Raw genomic sequence first — 25,307 nt, 5'->3', positions numbered from 1 at the left:
GAAGTTAAGAAAGCAACTGGGAGCCGAAAAAGCAGGAATGCTTGTTTTCCTCTTCCAGTCTATGAATAAAAACTAGGTGTGAAAGTATGGTCTGTTAGTTCTAAAATCTTGAAGGATGTGGTGATCACAAACAGTTAGTTCAACACATTACCTACAGATAATAGTTTGTTTAATAAATCAGTTAATTTTAAATGCAAAATATGTTTTGGTAAACTTACACAGAATCTAGTATCCAGCATCATTAATGTAGTTTTAGTCAAGTAATTACAAAAATTGCAAATGCTGGTTTTGTGCATTTTTAGTTGAGTACCAATTTCCATGATTGACACAAATCATGAGTAGAAAATCAGTCATCTAGTAAATAAGAAAATTCACCATTTTCTGAGACTGTAAAAATAAATGTGTCTAGATCTATTTGCTAACCAGGAGGATACAGTATAAGTATCAGATTTAGTTCTATTTAGTTGTAAATCAGCATGTTTTAATGGTTACCAACCAATGAGAATCAATTGTTCCTTAGGAAAATAACTAAAAAGTACAAATGCAAAGCACAATTAAAATCAGTTATTTAAATCAAGGTTTCCTGCTTGCATCTTTAAATCTCGATTAAAATCAGGTGATTTAAATCACTTTGATTTGAATAAATCCACCCTGGCAAGGACTGTCCCTTATGCACATGTATATCACATAGCACAGGGGGCCCCAATCTCATTGGAAGTGTCTTGGCACTACTGATTGAACTAGATACCCATCAACCAACTAACTTTTCAGACTTAAGCTAGCATGAGGCCGTAAACTAAGTATGCAACTTCAACAACTCTGCCTACCTTAGTGAGCTTCAAAGAGTTCACATGTATCTTTAATTTGAATAATAGTCTACAGCTAAAGAACTATCTAAGGGAAGAGGATTTGTTATGCCTTTAAAGGGTCTGATCCTGCAGTGAGTTCTGCATGGGGATTCATAACAGAATCTGGGGCTTGAAAGCAGAGTTTGTAAAAATGCAGGAAGAAAGTAATCAAATTCAAGAGCTCGTCTAGCACATACCGGCTCCAAATGCAAAGAAGAAACTCTTGTCAGGGTACTCCTCCAGCAGGTCCTTCACTCTCTTTCCCATCCTCTCATTGCGCTTGTAGATCAGCTCCTGGCGGAAATAGCTGTCTATCTCTTGGGCAGTAATGCGCTCATGGGGTGGCAGGGTGGCGTTAATGAAATTTGGGACCTAGGCAAGAAAGAAAAATCTTTGTGGGAAATGACTTTATTCCACTGGTGTATTCCAAGGAGATGAAGATTGTCAAGGTCAGGCATCGAGGAGCCTGGCATTCCCCCTCACTCCCCACAAAAAACATGTACAGCAGGACAAAAACCCCTTCTCAATGAATTTTTAAAAATGCTCCAGTTCTCCAAGTATGTGATTTTACAACCTGAATTTGTTTTAGCTTGATACAAAGAAAACAGTCATTCTGGGTTTGTCATATTGTAGCTCTTGAATCCTACTTGTACAGCTAAAGGAAATCCGTATTTGTCATTTGCTATCTTTAGCTTCATACCTTTTCCCTAAACCCACCAAGTATTATAACATTAAGATCATAGGGACAGTGTCACATGAGCCATTTGCCTGCTGTCCCGCAAGCCGCGCTGGTTGGGGGAGAATAATAACCAAGCAGCTAGGGTTGGTCAAAAAATTTCAACGTTTTTCCCAAAAAGGGACAATTTTTTCATAAAGAACGTTCCCATTTTTCAACCAGCTCCATGTGCATCATTTACAAGGTAGTCCCCAGTCCTGATGTCATTACAGCATCCTTTAAACATTCGTTCTCAAATACCCCTCACACACGCACCCCAATAACCCCAAATCCACCTGTGGTTGCCTGCTGCAACCCCCCTCTCCCACAATCCTTTGCCATTCTTTGGGACCAAGGGGCACCAGTGCCCAAGGCCCCTGCAGTGGCAGGGAAATGATGAAGTGAGACATACCCGGATAATGCACTGGCACACTGCAGAGGAAGTTGAAAAACCCCTGAGGTCACGGTCAGCTGCACCTGGAGGGAAATTCCTTCCTGACCCCACCCCACACATTGTGATCAGTTTGACCCTGGGCATGTGAGCAAGAACCAGCCAGCCAAGTATCTGAGAGAGAGAATGCTCAGTACCACCTCAGAGCCCTAGCCTGCCCCATCCAACATCCCATTTCCAGCTGAGGCCAACCCTGATGCTTCAGAGGAAGGAGATTAAAAAACAAAACCGCCCAGATTCAAGGTGGCGAGAGGGGGAGTAAGTGCTGTAAGATTGAGGAGCTCCAGGAGGAAGACAGTGCCTTGCTCATTCCTTCCCCTCATTGGCTCCCACAGAATTTGGCAGGTTTTGTTTTTTTTTGTCGTTTCTCCGCCAATGGGGTGTGAGCACTTCCCAGATCATATCCAACTGGTTTGGAATTGCTGTTTTAACAGATTTAGACTATTAGGGCTGCAGGGAGGTCACTCTTTGACCTAGCTCACATAGAATCTGTCTCCGAGGTGAGCTTTATGAGGTGGAGAAAAAGGACTCTCGTGTAGGTAAAGAGCAACTTGTCCCTCAGAGACATGAGGCATGGTATCAACAGAGCAGTTCTCTCCTCGGGACGGGAAGTAAGGTTAATCGCCTGTAATCTGTAGTAATTGAATAAAATAAACTTGTCTAATCTGTATGGTCATCTGTGAAATGGGGATAATGATGCTCGCCTCCTTTGTTAAGTGCTTTGAGATCTGTGGAGGAAAATGCTAAAAAAGAACTAGGTGCTATTTATTATTATCGTTGCCAACAATTCACTCAGCTGCAAAGGCACCCCGAGGCGATGGTGAGGTGTGCACAACAACAAAGAGACAGTGACACACACACAAAGCTCAGTGCCAGGAGACTGGCACAATGGACTGAACATGACAGTAGCTTCAGCTCCGCAGCGCACCCCACTGAACGTGCTCTGCCACAGAGGGAAATGTTAGATCGGCAGGGAACCCCTCCCACCACTGAGCTCTCACTCAGCTCTGCTAGGTTGAGACCTACGTTTTCATTGACGTACATAAGGGGCTAGGCAGAACCTCACACTCAGAAGTAACAGAGGTCTAATGTCTGAGACCCAGCCACCACCCTGACAAGGCCAAATGATTCCTTATAGGGCGTTTTCTTGTCGTTTATAGTATCAGAGCACTGGGGATTCCATCACGCTGCTTGGGAGACTGTTCCCGCAACGGACTCTGCATGTCATCATACGTTTTTCCTGATATTCAATCTAAACCCAATCTTTCTTTGTTTCATCCCAGTTCTCCTACTTAGGCCTTGTCTGCACTACAGAGTTGTATGGCGTTAACTCCATCGCCGGAATGTGGATGCAGTTACGTACACACATACATATTATACCAATATAGCTATTCCCATATGGGAAGGGGAAGAGCTCTACTGGTATAAAACACTTTTATACACCCATACAAGTTGCATGCAGGATTGCACTGGTATCATTATTAACTAACAGACAGAGTTACACCCATGCAAAACCTGTACACAAATCAGGCCATATACACCCTTCTGCCCTCCTACATAATCCCTCCTCCCCTTGCGCTGACATGCTTTCAACACAATCCTCTTAGACACCTCTTTGCTGCCATGAGTCTCCACCAAATAACTAGGCTACAAAAAAGCACGGTTAAATGCAAAGCATGCTCCGTCCCAAGACAGCGATAGGAATATATATCAAAATGGCACATACTCTAGAAGTGCAAACAATCCAAGGAGCTCAAAGGGCTTGACAAAAATGAAGTAGCCAATCCATGAACCACTGTGAGGAGGTGACTGCCCTCCCCACCATAGGCGCCGACTTCTGCTGGCACCAGTGGATGCTCGACCCCCGACTGTCCCTGACCCCTCCCCAACTCTACCCCTGCCCCTCCCACCCCTACCCTGCCCCCGATTGCAACCCTTTCCCCAAAGTCCCCACCCCAACTCTGCCCCCTCCCTGCCCCTATTCCAACCCCTTCCCCAAATCCCCGCCCCGGCCCCACCTCTTCCCTGCCTCCTCCCCTGAGCGCGCCACGTTCCCGCTCCTCCCCCTTCCCTCCCAGAGCTTGTTAAGCTGCAAAACAGCTGTTTTGTGGAGGCAAGCACTGGGAGGAGAAGCGGGGACACAGCACGCTCAGGGAAGGAGGCAAAGGCGGAGGTAAGCTGGGGCAGGGCGGGGAGCTGCTGGTGAGTTCAGAGCACCCACCAATTTTTCCCCGTGGGTGCTCCAGCCCTGGAGCACCCACGGAGTCGACGTCTATGCTCCCCACTGCCAAGATGGGGGAAATACAGGCATTAAAATGCTTGTGATTTGTCCAGTGTTACATAGGTGCCAAAGTGAGGCTCACATGCATGTGTCACTATTCGCACCAAAAGCCTGGGCCTCCTCTCCACTGGGACTAAACTGACTCTTCCCTTATACAACCTAATGCCAAAGGGGCCTTTAAAAAATAAAAGTGACCTCTCGGAGCTTTGGTGCTAAAATTAAACAGTCAGACATCCTGTTTGTCTCAAAGAAAAGGCCAGGGAAGACTCCGCTGTCTACAGGCAACAAGCTAGAGTATAGGACAGAGCATGTTCTGGTCCTGGCTGGAGAGAAAAGCAGCCACTCAAGTCAGCCAGTTAGCAATCTTTACCCACATTTGCGAAGGGGCCTATCGAAGGAAAGGCAGTGTGAGCTAGCAGTTAGAGAAGCAGACCAGGAGTGAGAGGATCTTTGTCCTGTTCCTGACTGGCATAACCAGGATCAGCATCTGGCCCAATGTAAACCAGCTGTAATTCGAATGACATTTCTCCGGATCTAGAGCAGTGTTCTCACATGCAGAATCTGGCCCTCTGCCAACGACCTGCTGAGTCATCTTGGGCAAGTCCCACAGGGCCTGATTCTCCCAGGTGCTGAGAGCCCACAAGTGCAAATCAAATCCAGGGGAGATGGAAGTGTTCAGCACATTTGAAACGCAGGCCACGAATCTCTTGCTGTCTCATTCTCCCCGTCTGTAGGATGGGGGTGATCATTCTTAACTCATCACCAGGAAAGAACCTTATGGCCTGATTCTCCTCTCTATTGCACTGGTTCCACCGCCCCAGTGAGAGGCAACCTGACCCCTTGGTTCTAGGCTGAAGGGGCGATGTGTTAGATAAATAATTGCAACCTGCGGGAGGGAGAGCTCAGCAGAATACATGGCAGTGGAGCAGCAAAGGGGTGTTCAACCGTGGCAAAGCTGTGCAGCATAAAACAAACCACACAGCTTAGCATGCTAAAATTAGCAGTGTGGATGCTGCAGCTTGGGCAAGAGCTCGGGCTGTCGCGCCCACCCGAGCCCCTGGGTCTGAGCTCAGGTGGCTAGACCAAGTCTCCGCCAGAGCCACAAAATCCACGCAGCTATCTGAAGCAGCCTAGCTTGCACGGGTCTGTCACCCTGGGCTGGGAGGGTCACTCCCAGCTGCAGTGTAGACGTACCCTCTTAAGCCTGGTCGACACCAGAAGGTTTTGCTGGCATTGCTATGTCAATTAGGAGGGTGAAAGAAATCACACCCCTGACCAACACAGCTAAATCCCTACGGTATGTGCAGTTATACCAGCAACAATGTCCTTTTGCCAGCATAGCTAATTCTGTTTGGGGAAATGGTTTACAGTCTACTGGCAAAAGCACTCTTCTGACACTCTAAATTGTACTTCCACAAAGGGGAGGAGGACAGATATACCTGTATATCGAGCCTGGCAAAGCCTGTTAAGCATACAGCCCCTCCTCAGCACACCTATGCTAGGGAAGCCAGAGTTAACCCCTTGCATGCCGGGAGCCCCGGTGTTGCTGCTGTACCTGGTCACACTAACACTAGTTAGTATGCTTGGATTGGCTGGACTCCTGAGCAAAGCTTTTAACTCTCTCAAGTTGCAAGAAACGAAAGGTTCAAATTAACAGGAACAGAAACCCCCCCAAAATCCAAATCGGGGCAGCCTGACAAGAAGGCAGGCACAATCATTTGAAACATCCCCCCGCCCTTCATTTCTCCCCTTCCCGTTTCTACCACACTAAACAGAACAATAAGTGGTTCCACTTATTGGTAACAATTCTCAGACCTTTCCGGAGTGGAGGCAGCGCTGTCCGTTGAAGGACGCTGGCATGGCAGAAGGGCAGAATCAGGGGATTCTCTGGCAGTCAGGGACAGGTGGGAAATACCAGGGGGTGCAGCGGCAAGACTCACTTGAGAAGTGTCATGGCTGAAGATGATGGAGTTGAGGTCCCCACAGTTGTAATGCTCGATAAGGTCCTCGGTCGTATATGGGGTCTGGAGACTTCCTGCTCGGAGGCTCTCCTGCTGCAAGAGAGTCTGATTCAAAGCAAAGATCACCTGAGGGAGGGAGGAGGGAGGAAAAGACAGAGTTCCTCATAAGTGCTTAACTCACTGGCTGTGAAGATAAATATGAACAAGAATCTTCAACTCTACTCCCACTCCAAGTGTGGTAATCCACATGCTTCACCAACCTACCCTTCCTGCAGAGGTATAGCTATTTACACATCAGAAACAACAGAGTACACTGCCTTGTGGGGGCAGGGGAATCTATCCTGCCTCCCCTCCTGCTCACCCGAATACAAGAGGCTGTTGGGCTCAGGGGGAGATACAGGCTGTGGCATCTCTACACATCCCTGGGGGTTGCAATAGGATGAATGACTCAGTATCTGAATGAGATCAGGGCCAGGGTAAGGGCTAGCAGACCGAGGTGCGACCCACGGAGACAGAGCAGCGGGCAGCAAGCGGAAGGGTCAGCACCGCAGACTGAGGGATTGTTTGTTACCCAGCTATGCAACTTGGGGGGAGGGGGTGTCTTTCTAGATCCTGGGCTGTTCAAACAGCAGCTGAGGCCAAGAGCACCTGGTGAGAAGAGGACTACTGGTTCTTTTGGGTGCAGACCTTGCTGGAGTTACCCATGCCTTTACCATTCAAGACTAGACCTCTGTAGCACACTCTCTCTGCTTCAGGCTTCAGCTTGGGGCCATTCAGAAGCAGGAGTAAGAAGAAGTATTCTGCATTGAGCAGGGCTTCACTTAAATCCCAATTCAGGAAAGCACTTAAGGCTTGAGCCCAACTCTGTTCACTGACTTTGATGGGATGGAAACACATGCTTAGGCCTGGCCTACACTACAAGTTTATGTCAAATTTAGCAGCACTAAATGGAATTAACCCTGCACCCGTCCACACAACGAAGCCATTTTTTTCAACATAAAGGGCTCTTAAAATCGATTTCTGGACTCCTCCCCGATGAGGGGATTAGCGCTGAAATCGACATCGCCGTTTCGAATTAGGGTTAGTATGGACACAATTAGATTGTATTGGCCTCCAGGAGCTATCCCACAGTGCACCACTGTGACCGCTCTGGACAGCACTCTGAACTCGGATGCACTGGCCAGGTGTACAGGAAAAGCCCCGGGGAACTTTTGAATCTCATTTCCTGTTTGGCCAGGCGAGCTCATCAGCACAGGTGACCATGCAGAGCTCATCAGCACAGGTGACCATGCAGTCCCAGAATCGAAAAAGAGCTCCAGCATGGACCGAATGGGAGGTACTGGATCTGATCGCTGTGTGGGGAGAGGAATCCGTGCTATCAGAACTACGTTCCAAAAGACGAAATGCCAAAACATTTCAAAAAATCTCCGAGGCCATGAGGGCCAGAGGCTACAGCAGGGACGCAACACAGTGCCGCATGAAACTTAAGGAGCTCAGACACGCGTACCAGAAAACCAAAGAATCGAACGAATGCTCCTGGACAGAGCCCCAGACATGCTGCTTCTACGCTGAACTGCATGCAATTCTGGGGGGGTGGGGGGGTCACCACTACCCACCCCTGTCCGTGGACGCCGATGATGGGGTACTCTCCACCATGCTGACAGGGAAGATGATGATGAGGAGGAGAACGAGCTTGAGGAGAGCACACAGCACAACATTCTCCCCGACAGCCAGGATCTTTTTATCACCCTGACTGAAATACCCTCCCAACCCAACCAAGCCGGAGAAGGGACCTCTGGTGAGTGTACCTTTTTAAATACAATACATGTTTTAAAAGCAAGCGTGTTTAATGATTAATTTGCCCTAAGGACTTGGGATGCATTCGCGGCCAGTACAGCTACTGGAAAAGTCTGTTAACGTGTCTGGGGATGGAACGGAAATCCTCCAGGGACATCTCCATGAAGCTCTCCTGGAGATACTCTAAAAGCCTTTTCAGAAGGTTTCTGGGGAGAGCAGCCTTATTCCGTCCTCCATGGTAGGACACTTTACCACACCATGCTAGTAGCAAGTAATCTGGTATCATTGCATGACAAAGCCCGGCAGCGTATGGTCCTGGTGTTTGCTGGCATTCAAGCAACATCCATTCTTTATCTCCCTGTGTTATCCTCAGGAAAGTGATATTGTTCATGGTAACCTGGTTGAAATATGGGAGCTGTCTTTAATACAGATGTTTTCCTGAATTAGGGCCACAGAGAGCACATAACGACAGTGCCTATAATCTGCACTGGCTGCCTGACTGAGATTCAGGTGGTGGTTTTGGGCTATAGAAGCCCTAAATGGATTTGGCACCTGACAGACCCTCTATCTAAGCAGGATGATGCTATCTGCTCTGAACACAATGCATACACACTGGACAAGATAAAACAAACATTCACCTCTTCTGGAGGTTTGCCTTTATTGTTAAGGTAAACAAGAAAAGGTTGTTTTCAGCCTTACCTTGCTCCCAAGCTTGGTTGTTCCCTACGGTTCCCCCTACAAGACCTCTTTATCCCAGCCCCTACATCCCTCTGCCTCAGAGACACTCAGCCCTTTAAACTCATCTGCTGTACCCAATAGGAATGACCTGAGCTGACGTAAGAGCGAGTCAGCTAAAGACAAAAAGCCAGCATCCTCAGAACCTACCACGCTCCTGTAACATTCTTCCCTTTCCTCCCACATCAGGGCAGCTGCTATTAGCAGACCTGCTAAAGCTGACAGGCTCCCGGTTTAAAGGGGTGGGGCCTTTTCCCATGGGGACACATCAACTCTGGAGCTGGTCCCTTTGCAGTGAGAGAGGCTAGAATTGCTAGCGTCCAGGACATTCTGCAAAGCTCATCCTCTTTGCCATTGGAGCAGAAGGCGGGTTGAAGGAAGTGCCTGGCTAGATATGGGGAGAATTATTCCAGCCTGGGTGGCTTTGTGCCATTTGCTGTGTGGAATTTATTCTTGCTTGTTGTTTATTTCAGGTACTGCAAAAAGCACCTAGAGCTACTGGTGCTTTTCAACACATGAACAGAAGATATATAAAGATATAGATATAGAGATATAGATATCAAAATATTGGGTGTTTTATCACTTTTATTCTCCTTTTTTCCAAATAAAACAAATGTACCAAAATACCAAATTCATCAGAACACAAAGGAAGTAAAGAGGATTGGGATAAATATTAATATGGTTAATATCAAATCTACGGGATGTGCAAGGTGGTGAAGTGTAACCAGGGCCGGCTCTAGGATTTTTGCCACCCCAAGCAAAAAATTTTTTGGCCGCCCCAGCTTTTTTTTGTGCCCCTCCCCCAGCCCCGGCCCCAACTCTGCCCCTTCCCAACCCCTTCCCCAAATCCCCAGCTCCGCCTCCTCCCCCGGGAGTGCCGCATTTCCGCCCCCCCATGCTTCCTGCTGCTCCCCCCCGACAACCCCCTGCCCTAGCTCACCTCCGCTCCGCCTGCTCCCCTGAACATGCCACTGTTCCGCTTCTCCCCCCTCCCTCTCAGGAGGGGGAGAGGCAGCGCGTTCAGGGGAGCAGGCGGAGGGGAGGTGAGTGGGGGTGGGGGGAGCGCAAGAAGTAATGGGGGGGCAATAGAGGAACCGCTCCCTGCCCCAGCTAACCTCTGCTCCGCCGCCGCCTCCCCCACGTGCGCCGCCCCTCGGCTTCTCCTCCCTCCCTCCCTCCCAGGCTTGCCGCGCGAAACAGCAGTTTGGCGCACGGCAAGCCTGGAGGGAGGGAGGAGACGCGGAGCAGCAGAACAGAGGCGAGCTGGGGCAGCGGGGGCACATTTCTAGGGGCAGCATGGGCTTCTTTTGCTGGTGCCTAGAACCAGCCCTGAGTGTAACACCACCCAGAGAAAGAATTTGTCCAGCGCCTGACTTTGGCATAACCGTAATGTTATTCTGACCACTGCTGATCAGACTGCCCAGTATCATTTCACTACTTCCTGGTACTCCCTCATCTGTCTGTATCCATCTGTTGTCACTTGTCTTATACTTGGATTGTGAATTCTCTGGGGCTGGGTCTGTCTTTTTGTTTTGTGTTTGTACAGCTCCCACCACATTGGGGTCCTGGTTAAGGACTAGCAAGGTAATACAAATAATAATTTGAATCTTGTGTGATGAGTTTTGGTGTCTATACATACATGTATATAAACATATCCATGCATGCCACACAGAGATTGTTTTTTTACAAATGTGCCTGCCCAGAGGAAATTTTTTATCCATGTCCAACTATGGCAGTATGAAAATAGCGATCTCTGAATGCTATTTGACAGCAGTCTGCCTTTCGGATGGAAACAGATACCAGCATTGGTCCATGCAGCGCAATTACTCCCTCTTCAACAACTACCTTGGCTAAAATCCAATGAACAAAACCAGTGACCTCAGGTGGCCTTATTTCCTCCAAACTAGAGATCTCATGAGCACCATCAATGCCTCATAGGAGACATTAGTATTGTTTTTGTAAACTGTTTTGGACTGGTGACCTTTGATGGAAAATGTAAAGGTTTCCCCAACCAGTGCTCAGAGGTCCATGGATGCATATACCAAATGTCAAGATTATAAAACAATGGGAACATGGGATTTAATCATGTCAGTCTGTCCCTCCCCATTGTATGTGCCTGCCTTCTGATCAACAGATGAGAGTGCAGAGATTACAGAGCTATGTTCACACAATGTGAAATGATGTTGCCTTCATTACAACCAAACCTGACTGCCTACCCACAAAGAACCTTTTACTTCAGTGTATTAGTATATATAGACACAATCTGTTTCAATCTTCTCAAGACACAAAAAACAGCACTTAATGCCCACATTTTTCAGGTACCGCAGGAATTCTGTTTCTCACTCCAATAGCACCCCGCTAAGGGCATGTCTACCTGAGGAAGTTCAAGAAAGTTAAACCAGGTTAACTAAAGGAGTGAATTTAAAGTGCCTCAGGGTAGTTTACACTGCAGCCGTGGTGTGATTTGCAACTCGTGTAGACATATCTGCAGTAGCTGTATTCTAGCTAGCTTGCTAAAAATAGAAGTGAAGATGCTGTGGCACAGACTTTCTGTGTAAGCTGCACAAGCAAGCACATATCTGGTGGGGTTTGGGGGGTGGGAGACGGGGCATCTTCACTTCTATTTTTAGCAGGTTAGCTAGAGTATAACTACGGGTATGTCCACATGAGTTGCCATGCACACCCCTGGCTGCAATGTAGACGTACTCGTTGTTAAAATGCATTAAATCCCTCTGTGGATGCTCTCATTCAGAAGTTGCCTTAGCCCTGGTCTACACTAGGAGCTGAGGTCGAATTTAGCAGCGTTAAATCGATTTAACCCGTCCACACAACGAAGCCCTTTTTTCCAACGTAAAGGGCTCTTAAAATCGATTTCTTTACTCCACCCCCCACAAGGGGATTAGCGCTGCAACGGCCTTGCCAGGTCGCATTTGGGGTAGTGTGGACGCAATTTGACGGTATTGGCCTCCAGGAGCTATCCCAGAGTGCTCCATTGTGACCGCTCTGGACAGCACTCTCAACTCAGATGCACTGGCCAGGTAGACAGGAAAAGGCCCGCGAACTTTTGAATCTCATTTCCTGTTTGGCCAGCGTGGCAAGCTGCAGGTGAGTGCAGAGCTCATCAGCAGAGGTGACCATGATGGAGTCCCAGAATCGCAAAAGAGCTCCAGCATGGACCGAACGGGAGGTACCAGGATCTGATCGCTGTATGGGGAGAAGAATCCATGCTATCAGAACTACGTTCCAGTTTTGGAAATGCCAAAACCTTTGTCAAAATCTCCCAGGGCATGAAGGACAGATGCCATAACAGGGACGCGAAGCAGTTCCGTGTGAAACTTAAGAAGCTGAGGCAAGCCTACCAGAAAACCAGAGAGGCAGATGGCTGCTCCGGGTCAGAGCCCCAAACATGCTGCTTCTATGATGAGTTGCATGCCATTTTAGGGGGTTCAGCCACCACTACCCCAACCGTGTGCTTTGACTCTGTCAATGGAGAGGGAGGCAACATGGAAGCAGGTTTTGGGGACAAGGAAGATGAGGAGGAGGAGGTTGTAGATAGTTCGGAGCAAGCAAGCGGAGAAACCGGTTTTCCTGACAGCCAGGAACTGTTTCTCACCCTGGACCTGGAGCCAGTACCCCCCAAACCCACCCAAGGCTGCCTCCCAGACCCTCCAGGCGGAGAAGGGACCTCTGGTGAGTGTACCTTTTTAAATAGTATACATGATTTAAAAGCAAGCGTGTTTAATGATTAATTTGCCCTGGCACTGGCAGCCAGTACAGCTACTGTTAACGTGTCTGGGGATGGAACGGAAATCCTCCAGGGACATCTCCACAAAGCTCTCCTGGATGTACTCCCAAAGCCTTTGCAAAAGGTTTCTGGGGAGGGCAGCCTTATTCCGTCCACCATGGTAGGACACTTTACCACGCCACGCCAGTAGCACGTAGTCGGGAATCATTGCAGAATAAAGCATGGCAGCGTGTGGTCCCAGTGTTTGCTGACGTTCAAGCAACATCCGTTCTTTATCTCTCTGTTATCCTCAGGAGAGTAATATTATTCATGGTCACCTGGTTGAAATAGGGTGCTTTTCTTCAGGGGACACTCAGAGGAGCCCGTTCCTGCTGGGCTGTTTGCCTGTGGCTGAACAGAAATGTTCCCTGCTGTTAGCCACGTGGTGGGGGGAGGGGTTAGCCACGCGGTGGGGGGAGGCAAAATGCGACCTCGTAACGAAAGCACATGTACTATGTATGTAATGTTAACAGCAAGGTTTACCGTGAAAGAGTGTACCCATTATTCTATAAAATGTGTCTTTTTAAATACCACTGTCCCTTTTTATTTCTCCACCAGCTGCATGTGTTTCAAGGATCACAGGATCTTCTCCTTCCCGGAGACTAGTGAAGATTAGAAGGCAAAAAAAACGCACTCGCGATGAAATGTTCTCTGACCTTATGCTGTCCTCCAACACTGACAAAGCACAGACGAATGAGTGGAGGCAGACAATGTCAGAGTGCAGGAAAGCACAAAATGACTGGGAGGAGAGATGGCGGGCTGAAGAGAGTAAGTGGTGGGCTGAAGATGATAGGTGGCAGAAGCATGATGAGAGGAGGCAGGATTCAATGCTGAGGCTCCTATAGGATCAAACTAATATGCTCCAGCATATGGTTGAGCTACAGAAAAGGCAGCTGGAGCACAGACCGCCGCTACAGCCCCTGTGTAACCAACTGCCCTCCTCCCCAAGTTCCATAGCCTCCTCACCACACGCCAAGAACACGGTGGGGGGACCTCCCGCCACCCAGCCCCTCCACCTCAGAGGATTGCCCAAGCAACAGAAGGCTGGCATTCAATAAGTTTTAAAGTTTTAAAATGCTGTGTGGCCTTGTCCTTCCCTCCTCCTCCCTCCCGGGCTACTTTGGTAGTTATCCCCCTATTTGTGTGATGAATCAATAAAGAATGCATGCATGTGAAGCAACAATGACTTTACTGCCTCTGCAAGCAGCAAGGGGAGGGTGGTTAGCTTACAGGGAAGTAGAGTGAACCAAGGGGCGGGGGGTTTCATCAAGGAGAAACAAACAGAACTTTCACACCGTAGCCTGGCCAGCCATGAAACTGTTTTTCAAAGCTTCTCTGATGCGCACCACACCCTCCTGTGCTCTTCTAACCGCCCTGGTGTCTGGCTGCGTGTAACCAGTGGCCAGGCAATTTGCCTCAACCTCCCACCCTGCCATAAACGTCTCCCCCTTACTCTCACAGATATTGTGGAGCAAGCAGTAATAACAATGGGAATACTGGTTTCGCTGAGGTCTAAGCGAGTCAGTAAACTGCACCAGAGTGCTTTTAAACATCCAAATACACATTCTACCACCATTCTGCACTTGCTCAGCCTGTAGTTGAACAGCTCCTGACTACTGTCCATGAGCCATGGCATTAAGGGGTAGGCTGGGTCCCCAAGGTTAACTATAGGCATTTCAACATCCCCAACAGTTATTTTCTGGTCTGGGAATAAAGTCCCTTCCTGCAGCTTTTGAAACAGACCAGAGTTCCTGAAGATGCGAGCGTCATGTACCTTTCCCGACCATCCCACGTTGATGTTGGTGAAACGTCCCTTGTGATCCACCAGAGCTTGCAGCACTATTGAAAAGTACCCCTTGCGGTTTATGTACTCGCTGGCTTGCTGCTCCGGTGCCAAGATAGGGATATGGGTTCCATCTATGGCCCCACCACAGTTAGGGAATCCCATTGCAGCAAAGCCATCCACTATGACCTGCACATTTCCCAGGGTCACTACCCTTGATATCAGCAGATCTTTGATTGCGTGGGCTACTTGCATCACAGCAGCCCCAACAGTAGATTTGCCCATTCCAAATTGATTCCCGACTGACCGGTAGCTGTCTGGTGTTGCAAGCTTCCACAGGGCTATTTCCACTCGCTTCTCAACTGTGAGGGCTGCTCTCATCTTGGTATTCTGGCACTTCAGGGCAGGGGAAAGCAAGTCACAAAGTTCCATGAAAGTGCCCTTACATATGTGAAAGTTTCACAGCCATTGGGAATCGTCCCAGACCTGCAACACTATGCGGTCCCACCAGTCTGTGCTTGTTTCCCGGGCCCAGAATCGGCATTCCACCACATGAACCTGCCCCATTAGCACCATGATGCCCACATTGCCAGAGCCCGTGCTTTGAGAGAAGTCTGTGTCCATGCCCTCATCACTCTCATCACTGCGCTGACGTCACCTATTCGCCCGGTTTCACTTTGGCAGGCTCTGGTGTTGCATATACTGCTGGATAATGCGCGTGCTGTTTAATGTGCTCCTAATTGCCAAAGTGATCTGAGTGGGCTCCATGCTTGCCATGGTATGGTGTCTGCGTAGGTAACCCAGGAAAAAAGGCGCAAAACGATTGTCTGCCGTTGCTTTCACGGAGGGAGGGCCTGACGACATGTACCCAAAACCACCCGCGACAATGTTTTTGCCCCACTAGGCATTGGGATCTCAACCCAGAATTCCAATGGGCGGCGGAAACTGCAGGAACTGTGGGATAGCTACCCACAGTGCAAAGCTCTGGAAGTCGATGCTGGCCTCAGTACTGTGGAAGCACTCTGCCGAGTTAATGCACTTAATGCACTTAGAGCATTTTGTGTGGGGACACACACAATCGACTATATAAAAATGATTTCTAAAAAAACGACTTCTATAAATTCAACCTAATTTCTTAGTATAGACATACCCTTAGTTTCCTTTAGCTTAATTCACTTTGGAAGTACATTAAACTGAAGTGGATTAAGGACATTTCTGAACAAGTGTGTCCACACTGGGATTTCAGGAACTTTAACTAAGGCCCTCTAATTTCACACTTCTGGTTCATTTTGTTTAATTTCCTGTATAGGCAAGCCCTAATTGACGCTAAAGACTAGAGGGCGCCTACTCAGACAAAGGTCAGCTCTACACTTTAAACCCGTGGTTCTTAACTAGGGGTATGCATACCCCGGGGTACACAGAGATCTTCCAGTGGGTACATCAACTCATTTAGATATTTGCCTAGTTTTACAACAGGCTACGTAAAAAGCACTGGCAAAGATTGTACAAACTAAAATTTTATAGACAATGACTTGTTTATACTGCTCTACATACTATACACTGAAATGTAAGTACAATATTTATATTCCAATTGATTTATTTTATAATTATATGATAAAAATGAGAAAATCAGCAATTTTTTAGTAATAGCATGCTGTGACACTTTTATATTTTTGTGTCTGATTTTGTAAGCAAGTCGTTTTTAAGTGAGGTGAAACTTGAGGGGACACAACACAAATCAGATCCCTGAAAGGGGTACAGTGGTCTGGAAAGGTTGAGAGCCACTGATTTAAACTTTTCCTGGTACAGAAATGTCAGTTGGGGTGTGATCTTTACCGTCAAAAGCCCTAAGATAGATGCGATTTTACCAGCAAAAAAGTGCTTTGGCCGGAATGGCATATTTTGTTCCGGGATCTAGTATATGCAGTAACAGCAAAAGCAATCTTGCTGGGATAAGGTGCATCTCCACTAGGAGGCCTCATTAAATTTTGTGAATCAGTGAGATCGCGAACACACAACGAAGCGAGGATGCAGTTTAAAACTAAAAACTACAATTGTCAGAATAAAGATTTAATCTTTTCAAACCTATTACAGGACACTGAGATGTACTTCACAAAACCTTACTAATATAAATATTCACTACAACCCTTGGCTCACTACTCTTCGCTGAAAGGTGGGAGCTGTCCACCACAGAAGTGTGAAGATCAGCAACGGTCTACTGGATAGTCAGAGAGGTAAAGCAGTTGTAGGAGAGGAAAAGCCTTTTGCTGTTCTAATCAGATATTCCATATTTCAGCTAGAAGATCATCTAAAGCTCCAGGATAAGGTTTTCAAAGCCACCCAAGGGACTCAAGTTTTTGGATTTTGGATGCCCAATTCCCATCTAATTTTAATGGGAACTAGGTGTCTCATGCCTTGTTCTTTCTGCAAAAGGCACCCAGGCAAGTATAGCTTTATCGAACACCAGAAACCAATTCTGCAGCTGGAGATATTGACCTCAATTGGCTGCTTTCATTTCCATTTTGGGAAGGAACTGTTCAGTCCCTATTTTCACTTTCCAGGAAGCAACACCCCCATTTTAGTTCCAACCACCTAAGCTACAGCTCTACATAGAACTGATATAGACATCCAGTAAGAACCACTTCTGAGCCAACATTTGCAGATCAGTTAGGGTGCGCTCTCCTGCTTGCATGGCACCCAGTTGTACCTTCAGCACCCCTTTGGTGTCATCAGGGGGAGCCAAAGGAACTGAAGATCAAGTCCACAGCACTGGGAGGTAGAAAAGTCAAGCTATGCCAAATGCATAGGAATCAACAGAGCCACAATTTCATGCAGTAAATTCATGGCACCAGGATCCATGCAGTGCAGGGCGGATGATGGTAGTGCTAAAAATACTCTCAGCATCAGGCTGTTAAAGCTTTGTGAGGGCATTTGTTGGAGGTAGAATGTGGCATGTTTATCAAAGAAGAGCCTATGGTTACAATGCAGCTAGCGCACAGCACGGATTGCCGAAGGAAGCTGAGGGTTTCGTTATGTTGTACTAGCATGTGTGCCTTTGTAAAGGCACTCCTGCATTTAGGAACAGCACCTAAAATTCTCCCCACACAATTATTTTAGAGAATGGTGTCATTTCAGCTGTTTGCGATACCAGATGCTGCTTCAAATGGTGCCCCTGCTGAAAAGTTTATCTTCAGTAAACAGTCAATGATTGATAGTCCTGGGCATTTCATAGCAAGGAGAATTCCCGAACTCATGTGCTCAAGGTGTTTAATTTGTGTGACTGACTTGGTTCAGAGTTGATAACCTTATCTCGTGTTACTACTAAGAGAACATGTTAGTTCTATTACAAAGTGCTGATCTGGGAAGCCCACAGTAATTAGACTGTCAGGGTCTGATTCTCATCTCACTTACCAGGTATACTAAAGCAGGAATAGTTCTGCTGAGTTACACAGGGGTAAGACAAGTAAGCAACTGGAATCAGGCCTCCAGTTGATCTAGAGCCTTTGAATTGGATGCTGGCACCAAGTTAAAATCCCCCTGCAGCAAGTAGGAAACTGAGCTACTGTACACTGTTAGAAAAGGGAGAAGAGAATAGCAAACAGGGAAAAGCCAGACAGAAATTTGCAACAGTAAGTTGCAAGAGACCTTTACAGTTAATTCTGCATGGCTGGGGAGTGTTTAAATTAAGCCAGCTGTTTGTGTTAAGCTTGATTTTGCAAACCAATGGTACATAAGGTAGATTTCTGTTCTCCGAGTGTCTCTTGCATCACACTGTATTATATTAACTCAGAAATCTTCCTTGCGTTGAGATCCACAGGAAATCACTCCAAGTTTGTCCTTCTTTCAGAAATATTCCTCTCCTGCCCCCCACCCCAACACCACTTTCCATTAAGTGCATTCACACCAGCATCAAAGCATCTCCTGAAAAGATGTATTCCGAGAACAAAAGTAACAAGTTTATTAGAAAGGTTTTTTCCCCCTCCCACCTCTCATTTCCACTGAGATCTCTCTCTCTTCTCTCCCTCTGCCCCCCCCCCCCTTTTTGTACTGTGGAAAAAATCGATTAAGCTCTCTGGTATATATATTGCTGCAAGTCTTTCTCCTCCCTGAGATTCCTTCAGCTGTCAGGAGACACTTGTCCCCTTTGCGGGCATTGTTGGAACAGCCTGCTAGGCTAAAGGGGTGGGGAAGAGGGAGTTAGAGCCCGGCAGATGCCTTTTTTGTCAAAGACAAAAGACCCCCTGCCATCCTCTCCACTTTTCAGCACTTTCATCCAGCCCAGATCAAAGCGCTGCTCTGCATATGAAAGGAACCTGGCATTATGAGACTCAAATTAGCCTATCGCCACCCCGCTAGCCTCCAAGTCTTCGCAACAAAAGCGCTCACATCTGTTCGATCATTTGCCTCATCTTCTATGTTTTTTTCTCAGCTCTCAGTTTTGAGGGCCATTCAACCCCTTGAATTATAGTTTGGGGGAGCATCTTCCTTGCTACAGCCCACTCAGCCAGACAATTTGCTTTTAACTGTCTCAAGGCATCGTGGCTGCTTTGGTGTCCATTCTCAGCAACTCCCTGCATTGGTTGCCGTCACCCATTCAATTGAGTCGTGTGCTCTCTTCTCTCCTCCGCTTTAAGAGCTCATTTCTCGTCTCCCTCTTCACCTGAAGGGGACCGGTCCCTCTGTGCAAGTGAGCACAGCCGCCCCGAATCAAAGCGAGCCTCGAATCAAAGGCATCGTGGCAATGAAAGTCAATAATCCTCCTTTGTCATGTTAATGGTTCAAACTGAGTGCTGAGAAGAAAGCAGGGCTCCTTGCTTAGATGCAACGCACTTCTTAGATGTTCTGAGGCTACATCTCAACTCCCATTGAAGCAAAAGGCTGGGAGTGCCCTTCTCAAAGCCTGGAACCTGAACTTTCCTGCTACAGCAAGTAACACTGCAAACACCACTCAAGGCATGGAGACAGCAGGAGTCTGTGCAGAAGTTTCGTTTAGAGAGCTACCAGAACACTACAGGGGGTCTGAGTATAAGCGTGCTATTAACCATCTCCTTGCAAACCATTCCCTGGCCTTATGTTGCACCTGATGTACCATGTGGAATATCCCATCAGATGGAATACACCCCGCTGCCACCCTGACAACAAAGAGAAGAGCTGAGAGAAAAGCAACACTTTCCCTTACCCAATTTGTTTTTCAGGGTTAGAATCAGATTTATTAAAAAGAGAGACAGAGAGAGAGACCGAGACCCCTTAAGGGTCTGTTCACACGACAAAACAGACTATGCCAAAGAAGGAGTAAGTGTCCTGAAATCACTTCTAGGGGCAGATCTACACTACGGGGTTAAGTCGATCTAAGTTACACAACTCCAGCTACGTGAATAGCTTAGGTCAACTTATTGCAGTGTCTACACCGCACTGGGTTGACGGGAGAAACTTGACTTACCCGTCAACTTACCTTACCTTATGCTTCTCGTTCCGGTGGAGTACCGGAGCCGACAGGCGAGCGATCTGTGGTCGATTTAGCAGGTCTTCACTAGACCCTGCAAATCGACCCCTGGCAGCACTGATCCACGGTAAGTGTAGACTAGCCCTAAGTACACCTCATGTTAATAATTGTAATACTACTACCACCTTGCATTCATAGAGAATCTTTTGTCCCAGTATCTTAAAGTGCTTGACAGGCTTTAAGTTTACAACATAACTGATGGAGAAAAGAAATGATATAATTTATTTTCTCTAATCAGTGAAACCTCTCTCGCTAAATACATCTGAACAAGCTATATTTAAAGGACATGAAGCCTGCAAAGTCAATCATACCAGAATTAAGGTTGCCCATGTGTTCTAAGCAACTGCAAACAGAGTCTTATAAAGAATCAGGCAACTAATGATAGGTTTCATTGTCTGTACACACACAAACCCCTGAAAGCTTCTCCTACTGGCACAGCTGCTGAACTGACTACACCTTTCTCCAGGTGAATGCATCCACAACTCAAAGGAGACAACACTAGAACATTTAAACTCATGAAACAACCTCCAAGTCGGTATTACTATTGTGATATCTTAATCCCATTTCATAGTCCCTCTTGTCCTGACTCAGAGCAAGGCAGAAAAATCCCATGCTAAGCCAAACCCCTATCGAATTAATAAACAAAAAATCTATGGTTAAGATTTTAAGGTGGAGAGTGCATGTCATTCAGGAATTTACGGGTAAAAAAAACAACACAAGCTGGTATATTTATCCTAAAACCAAGTATTACAAACCCAGGAAATTCAGAGTTAAAACTTGACAGAAATCCCAACACACTAAGGTAAGAAATGCTCAGTTAAGTGACCCAAACAACCTTAACTCTGCTCTGTAGGGAGGCCGTGCAGTAACCCCACGACTTGGAGTGTAAGCTCTTTGGAGCAGGGACTTTTTGTTCTGTGTCTGTACAGCTCCTGGCACCATAGGTACTGACTCCGTGGGTACTTCAGGGCTGGAGCACCCATGGAAAAAAATTAGTGGATGCTTAGCACCCACTGGCAGCCAGCTCCCCCTCTCTCCCTGCCCCCCAGCGCCTCCCTCCTGGCTGCCAGTTTGTTCAACTTTATCACAGTGCCCACCACTTCAATTACTTAAACACTGAACATGTCCCCTCAGCTCACCTGGAGCTGCTCAGCTCAGATGCACAGCCCTGCCCCCAACACTTCCCAGTTTAGTATAATTTGTGCAGAGACAGGAGAAATCATCCTTGTCCATGACCACCCAGTGTGTCTTGTTTGTAGTGACACATTAATGTGATCACATTTGCTTTTTATCTTCAGTCTTTTGAACCCTCCCTGACTCACCCAGACTCTTCAGCAATAGTTGTCATTGGTTCAGTAGCTTCATTGGCTGATTTCCTTTCAAAATAGCTTGCAAAGGTAAAGTGCCAAATTCCAGTAATGTATAAATACAGTACGTTCTGTACGTGCATAACCCCCAACCACCAGGAGAGCGGCTCTTAGCACACATCAGACCATCTGAAAAGCACACTTTTTTTCTATCTTTTCATCATGGCTATCTCCATTGTGAGCAGCCAGCTTCCACAGTGATAATCGTATGTGCTTATTTAGCACATTTTATCTGATGATGTCAAAGCACTTTACAAACATTAAGACCTGGTCTACAGATTTTTTGTACTGGGACAACTGTTCCAGTTAGGGGGTGATTTTTACCAAAATAGTTATACCGGTATAACCCCTAATGTGAATTCATTTATATCAGAACAAAGGTGCCTTATACCAGTATAGCCATAAGCTATACCAGTATGAGACACCTTTATACCAGTGTAAACTGCATCCACACTACAGGGATTGTGCCACGTTAGCTATCCTGGCATAGTTAAGGATCATAACATAACGTAAGTTCAAAGGTCGGAATGGGCTGAATATCTTTTCTTAGCTTGTATGCTGGGGAGATCCAGCCCTTGTTGGTACCTTACCATACCTTTTAAACAATCCCTTAACGTCCCTATTATTTTTCCAGGCAAGAATGTATTGAAAGTCTTACCGAAGGCCAAGTGGGTTAAGTTCATTACATCCACTTTGCCCACAGACAATCTTTTTTTTTTAAATGAACTCACACTGCTTGCATCTCACTGAGCCATATTTATTTCCTGGTGTCACAACAGGATGGGCTACCTAAGCAGAGCTGTGCGAAGAGCAGATTTTTTGGTTTGCTAGCAATTCCAAAGAACTCGGGAGAACCCACTTGTATCAGAGTCAGACTGGGAACGGGGCGTGGGGGTTGAAATGTTCAGCAAATCAAAACATTGGAAAAAAATCAGGCAGAACTAAACATGTCGTTTGACAAAACCGAAATGTTTTGACTTTGACTATTTTAAAACATTTTATTGTTTTTTTTAAAATAAAATTAAAGGAAATTTTGAAACAAAGTCATTTTGAACCAAAAAAATCAAAAATGTTTTTGTTACAAAAATGTTGAAACAAAAAACATTTTGGTTTTCCAGATCCTTTTATGTAGGATTTTGGGTTTTTTCAACCAGAACAATTTGGTAAAACTGACAGGAATGCAAGAAATGTCTCAATGTTACCAATTTTTTGCCAAAAAGAAGTTTTGACTGAAGAATTTCACCCAGCTCGCTATATAAGTGCTTACAAATTGGATCCTTCCTTTTCACGATGTTGTAACCTTCTACTGAAGTCAAACTAACTGGTCAGTCACTTCCTAAACTGTCTTTTTTACCCTGTTAAAGAATGTTACTACATTTGCTTTCGCCAACCCTCTGGGGTCTCACCTGTTTTCCGTGAATTTTCAAAAATGATGGCTAGCAGTTCCGCTGTATCCTGTGCTAGTTCCTTTAGAAGTCTTGGACGTGTGTCCTCTGGTCCTGCTGATTTAGAAATATTTAGTTTTACCAGGTATTCTTTTATCTTCTCCACGTCAATAACTTTCCCTGGCTAAGCAACAGTGGCTTTAACCACTTCTTGATGTTTCATGCTCGCGCACTTTTTATTAAAAAGCGGTTTGCTTCATCATACACTGATCATCGTTCCCATCATCCACTCATATTTGGTCCCCTTTGAGTGCTGTTCTTGCCATGAGTTTTCTTTTCCCCAGATATTGTTATAACACTTTTTTCCAGTCTCTTATGAAAAGGTATCTCTATGTTTTAGGTGTATTATTGATATTTCCAAAGCCTTTGGTGTGTTTCATAAATAAAGACACCCCCCCCGCGCCCGCACAGATTTCTTCAAGATTCTGTTGCCATTCAAATATTTGATTATTTCCATTGTCCTACAATCCCAGTTCAGCTCTACGGAATGGTCTGTATTAGATATGTGCTCCGGGTTTAACTATTTAAACAAATAATATATTTAAACCTATGGAAATCCATGATGCAATGGACTTAGAGTGGTTTAATTCTTGCCTATATTGGGTTAGCTAAAGTGCATTTACATAAAATTGCAGTGGTTTAACTAGCAATTTTTAGATCATTTTAGTGAAACCACTGAACTTTTCCAACATAGACAAGGAAGATTTTCAAGGCACAAATGAAAGTTAAGAGGAGCTAGGCATCTAACTGCCAACTGCCATTTGTAATATCAAAAATCTGCACCAAAGCCTAGATCTCATCTTTTACGTGTCTGTATTATTCCTCTTCATAGCAATTTTCTTTTGCGATGGAATTTCCCTTTACTTTGCCTCCATTACAATATCACTCTATGACCTTCCGTCTTTCACTTCCTCTTACTACCTTCCCTGGGGTCTTGCCCAACAGAACTCTTCTTCATTTCCAAAATCTCTATTGAAATCAAGGACCTCTCACAGGAATCTTATCACGTACTGCAGTGAAAAAACCTTCCAAGAAAACACACACTTGGGCACACCTACAAATTCCAGCTTAGGGTTCAACATCACACAACCCCCTCACTCCTCCCAGTATTCAAATGCATGCACACAGGTAAGGCCATTCAGACCACCTTAACTCTGCTCCCATTAGGCTGCCCTGAGAACAGCCTGAAACTAGGAAAAGCTTCTCAGCTGGTGTAGACAGTCACAGCTCCAAATGCAGCTATGACAGTTTACACCTGTTAAGGATCTGCCCCTTTCCCTTTAACCATTGCATAAGTTATGTATTGACATTTGTCATCACTAATGAGAGGCGTAAAGAATCTATCCACTGAGCTGTTAACACAGCTCCTCACCACGGTATGTGTGCCCTCGGATGACTGGAGAAGATCATCTCAGAATTTCATGGTGCTCACAGTGGTATTTTTGTGCTCTCCCATTGCTTACCAATTTGCAGTAACACCATAATCAAAAAGTATTAGACAGAGGCCCTGTTTAGGGATAAGTCTATAGCTCTATTATAGAAAAATGTACTTGTTCAATAAACGGATGAACAATAAACATACATTGTCTGATTTGAACGACATTCTGATTGCATCAGGTCTTTGTATGAATGATTAAAATCCAACATATCTGAACTTTGTAGCCTTTACATTGTTTTTAATTCTTAATAGGCTATGATAATAATCATTGCATGCTCTCCCTCCAACCAAAGCCTCTTGGAGTGCTGCACAAGCAGTAAACAGGAAATACATAAGTACGATATAAACTATATGTTTCTATTGCGTTCAGGCCATAAGCATGTTAGTAACCCCATTAAAATGCCTTAAATCTAATGTGACAAAGCTCTGTCCTTGCCTCCGTGGGTCCCACGTTTCCTGGCAGATTTCGCTAGCCTTAAAGGCTCACTGTGACCCTCTGCGTAACCCTTCTCTCTCTAGAGACAAGGGTCACAGTCTACTGAGCCATTTTCATCATAAGCCAGCAAGGGAGGTGAGGAGAAGTTATCCTTCCTTGCACAGTCTCTGTTGTCTCCCAGTCTCAGTGATTAATCAGGGGGCAAAGCGGGGGGAGCCCAGGCCCACCCTCTACTCCGGGCTGCAGGCCAGGGACCCTAATAGTAACAGCTATGGTAGCTGACCTTTTAGAAACATGACATGTACAATTCCCTGGGCTACTTCCCCCACAGCAGCCCTCACTTCCTCAAGCTCCACTTCACCCTTACCTCAGGGCCTCCTTCCTTGTGCCTGATATGGTGTGTACTACTCAGCCTCTCCAACAGCGCAACTTCCTCCCACAACTCCTGACATGCACACCCACCTGACTAACTGGGAGGCTTTTAACTCATTTCAGCCAGCCCGATTGGCTTCAGGTGTCCCAATCAACCTAGCATTCCCCCTGCCTTCTGGAAAGTTCTTAATTGGCCCCAGGTGTCTTAATTGACCTGGAGCAGCTGCCATTTCACTTATCCTGGTACCAGGGATTTGTTGAGCCTGGAGCTAATAGATCTATCTCCCACTACTTTTCTATAGCCATCTGGCCTTGCCCCGTCACACTAGGCAGTGTTGTAGCTGTGTCAGTCCCAAGATATTAGAGAGACAAGGTGGCTGTCTCTCTCATC

General features: G+C 46.2%; 1 protein-coding gene across 1 annotated transcript in view; it reads right to left on the bottom strand.

The window, feature by feature from the left end:
- The window catches only part of TRABD2A (TraB domain containing 2A), a 110,460-nt gene that overhangs the window by 32,395 nt on the left and 52,758 nt on the right, over window positions 1–25,307 (bottom strand). The window contains exons 3-4 of the mRNA XM_073346320.1: window positions 6,236–6,382; window positions 1,046–1,220 (exon numbers count right to left, since the gene is read on the bottom strand). Coding sequence (XP_073202421.1) covers window positions 1,046–1,220; window positions 6,236–6,382 — 322 coding nt within the window. The remainder of the gene's footprint in view (window positions 1–1,045; window positions 1,221–6,235; window positions 6,383–25,307) is intronic.

Source organism: Lepidochelys kempii, chromosome 5, assembly GCF_965140285.1.
Source record: "Lepidochelys kempii isolate rLepKem1 chromosome 5, rLepKem1.hap1, whole genome shotgun sequence".
In the NCBI taxonomy this organism is placed as follows: Eukaryota; Metazoa; Chordata; order Testudines; family Cheloniidae; genus Lepidochelys; species Lepidochelys kempii.
This window is presented reverse-complemented; position numbering and strand designations above follow the sequence as displayed.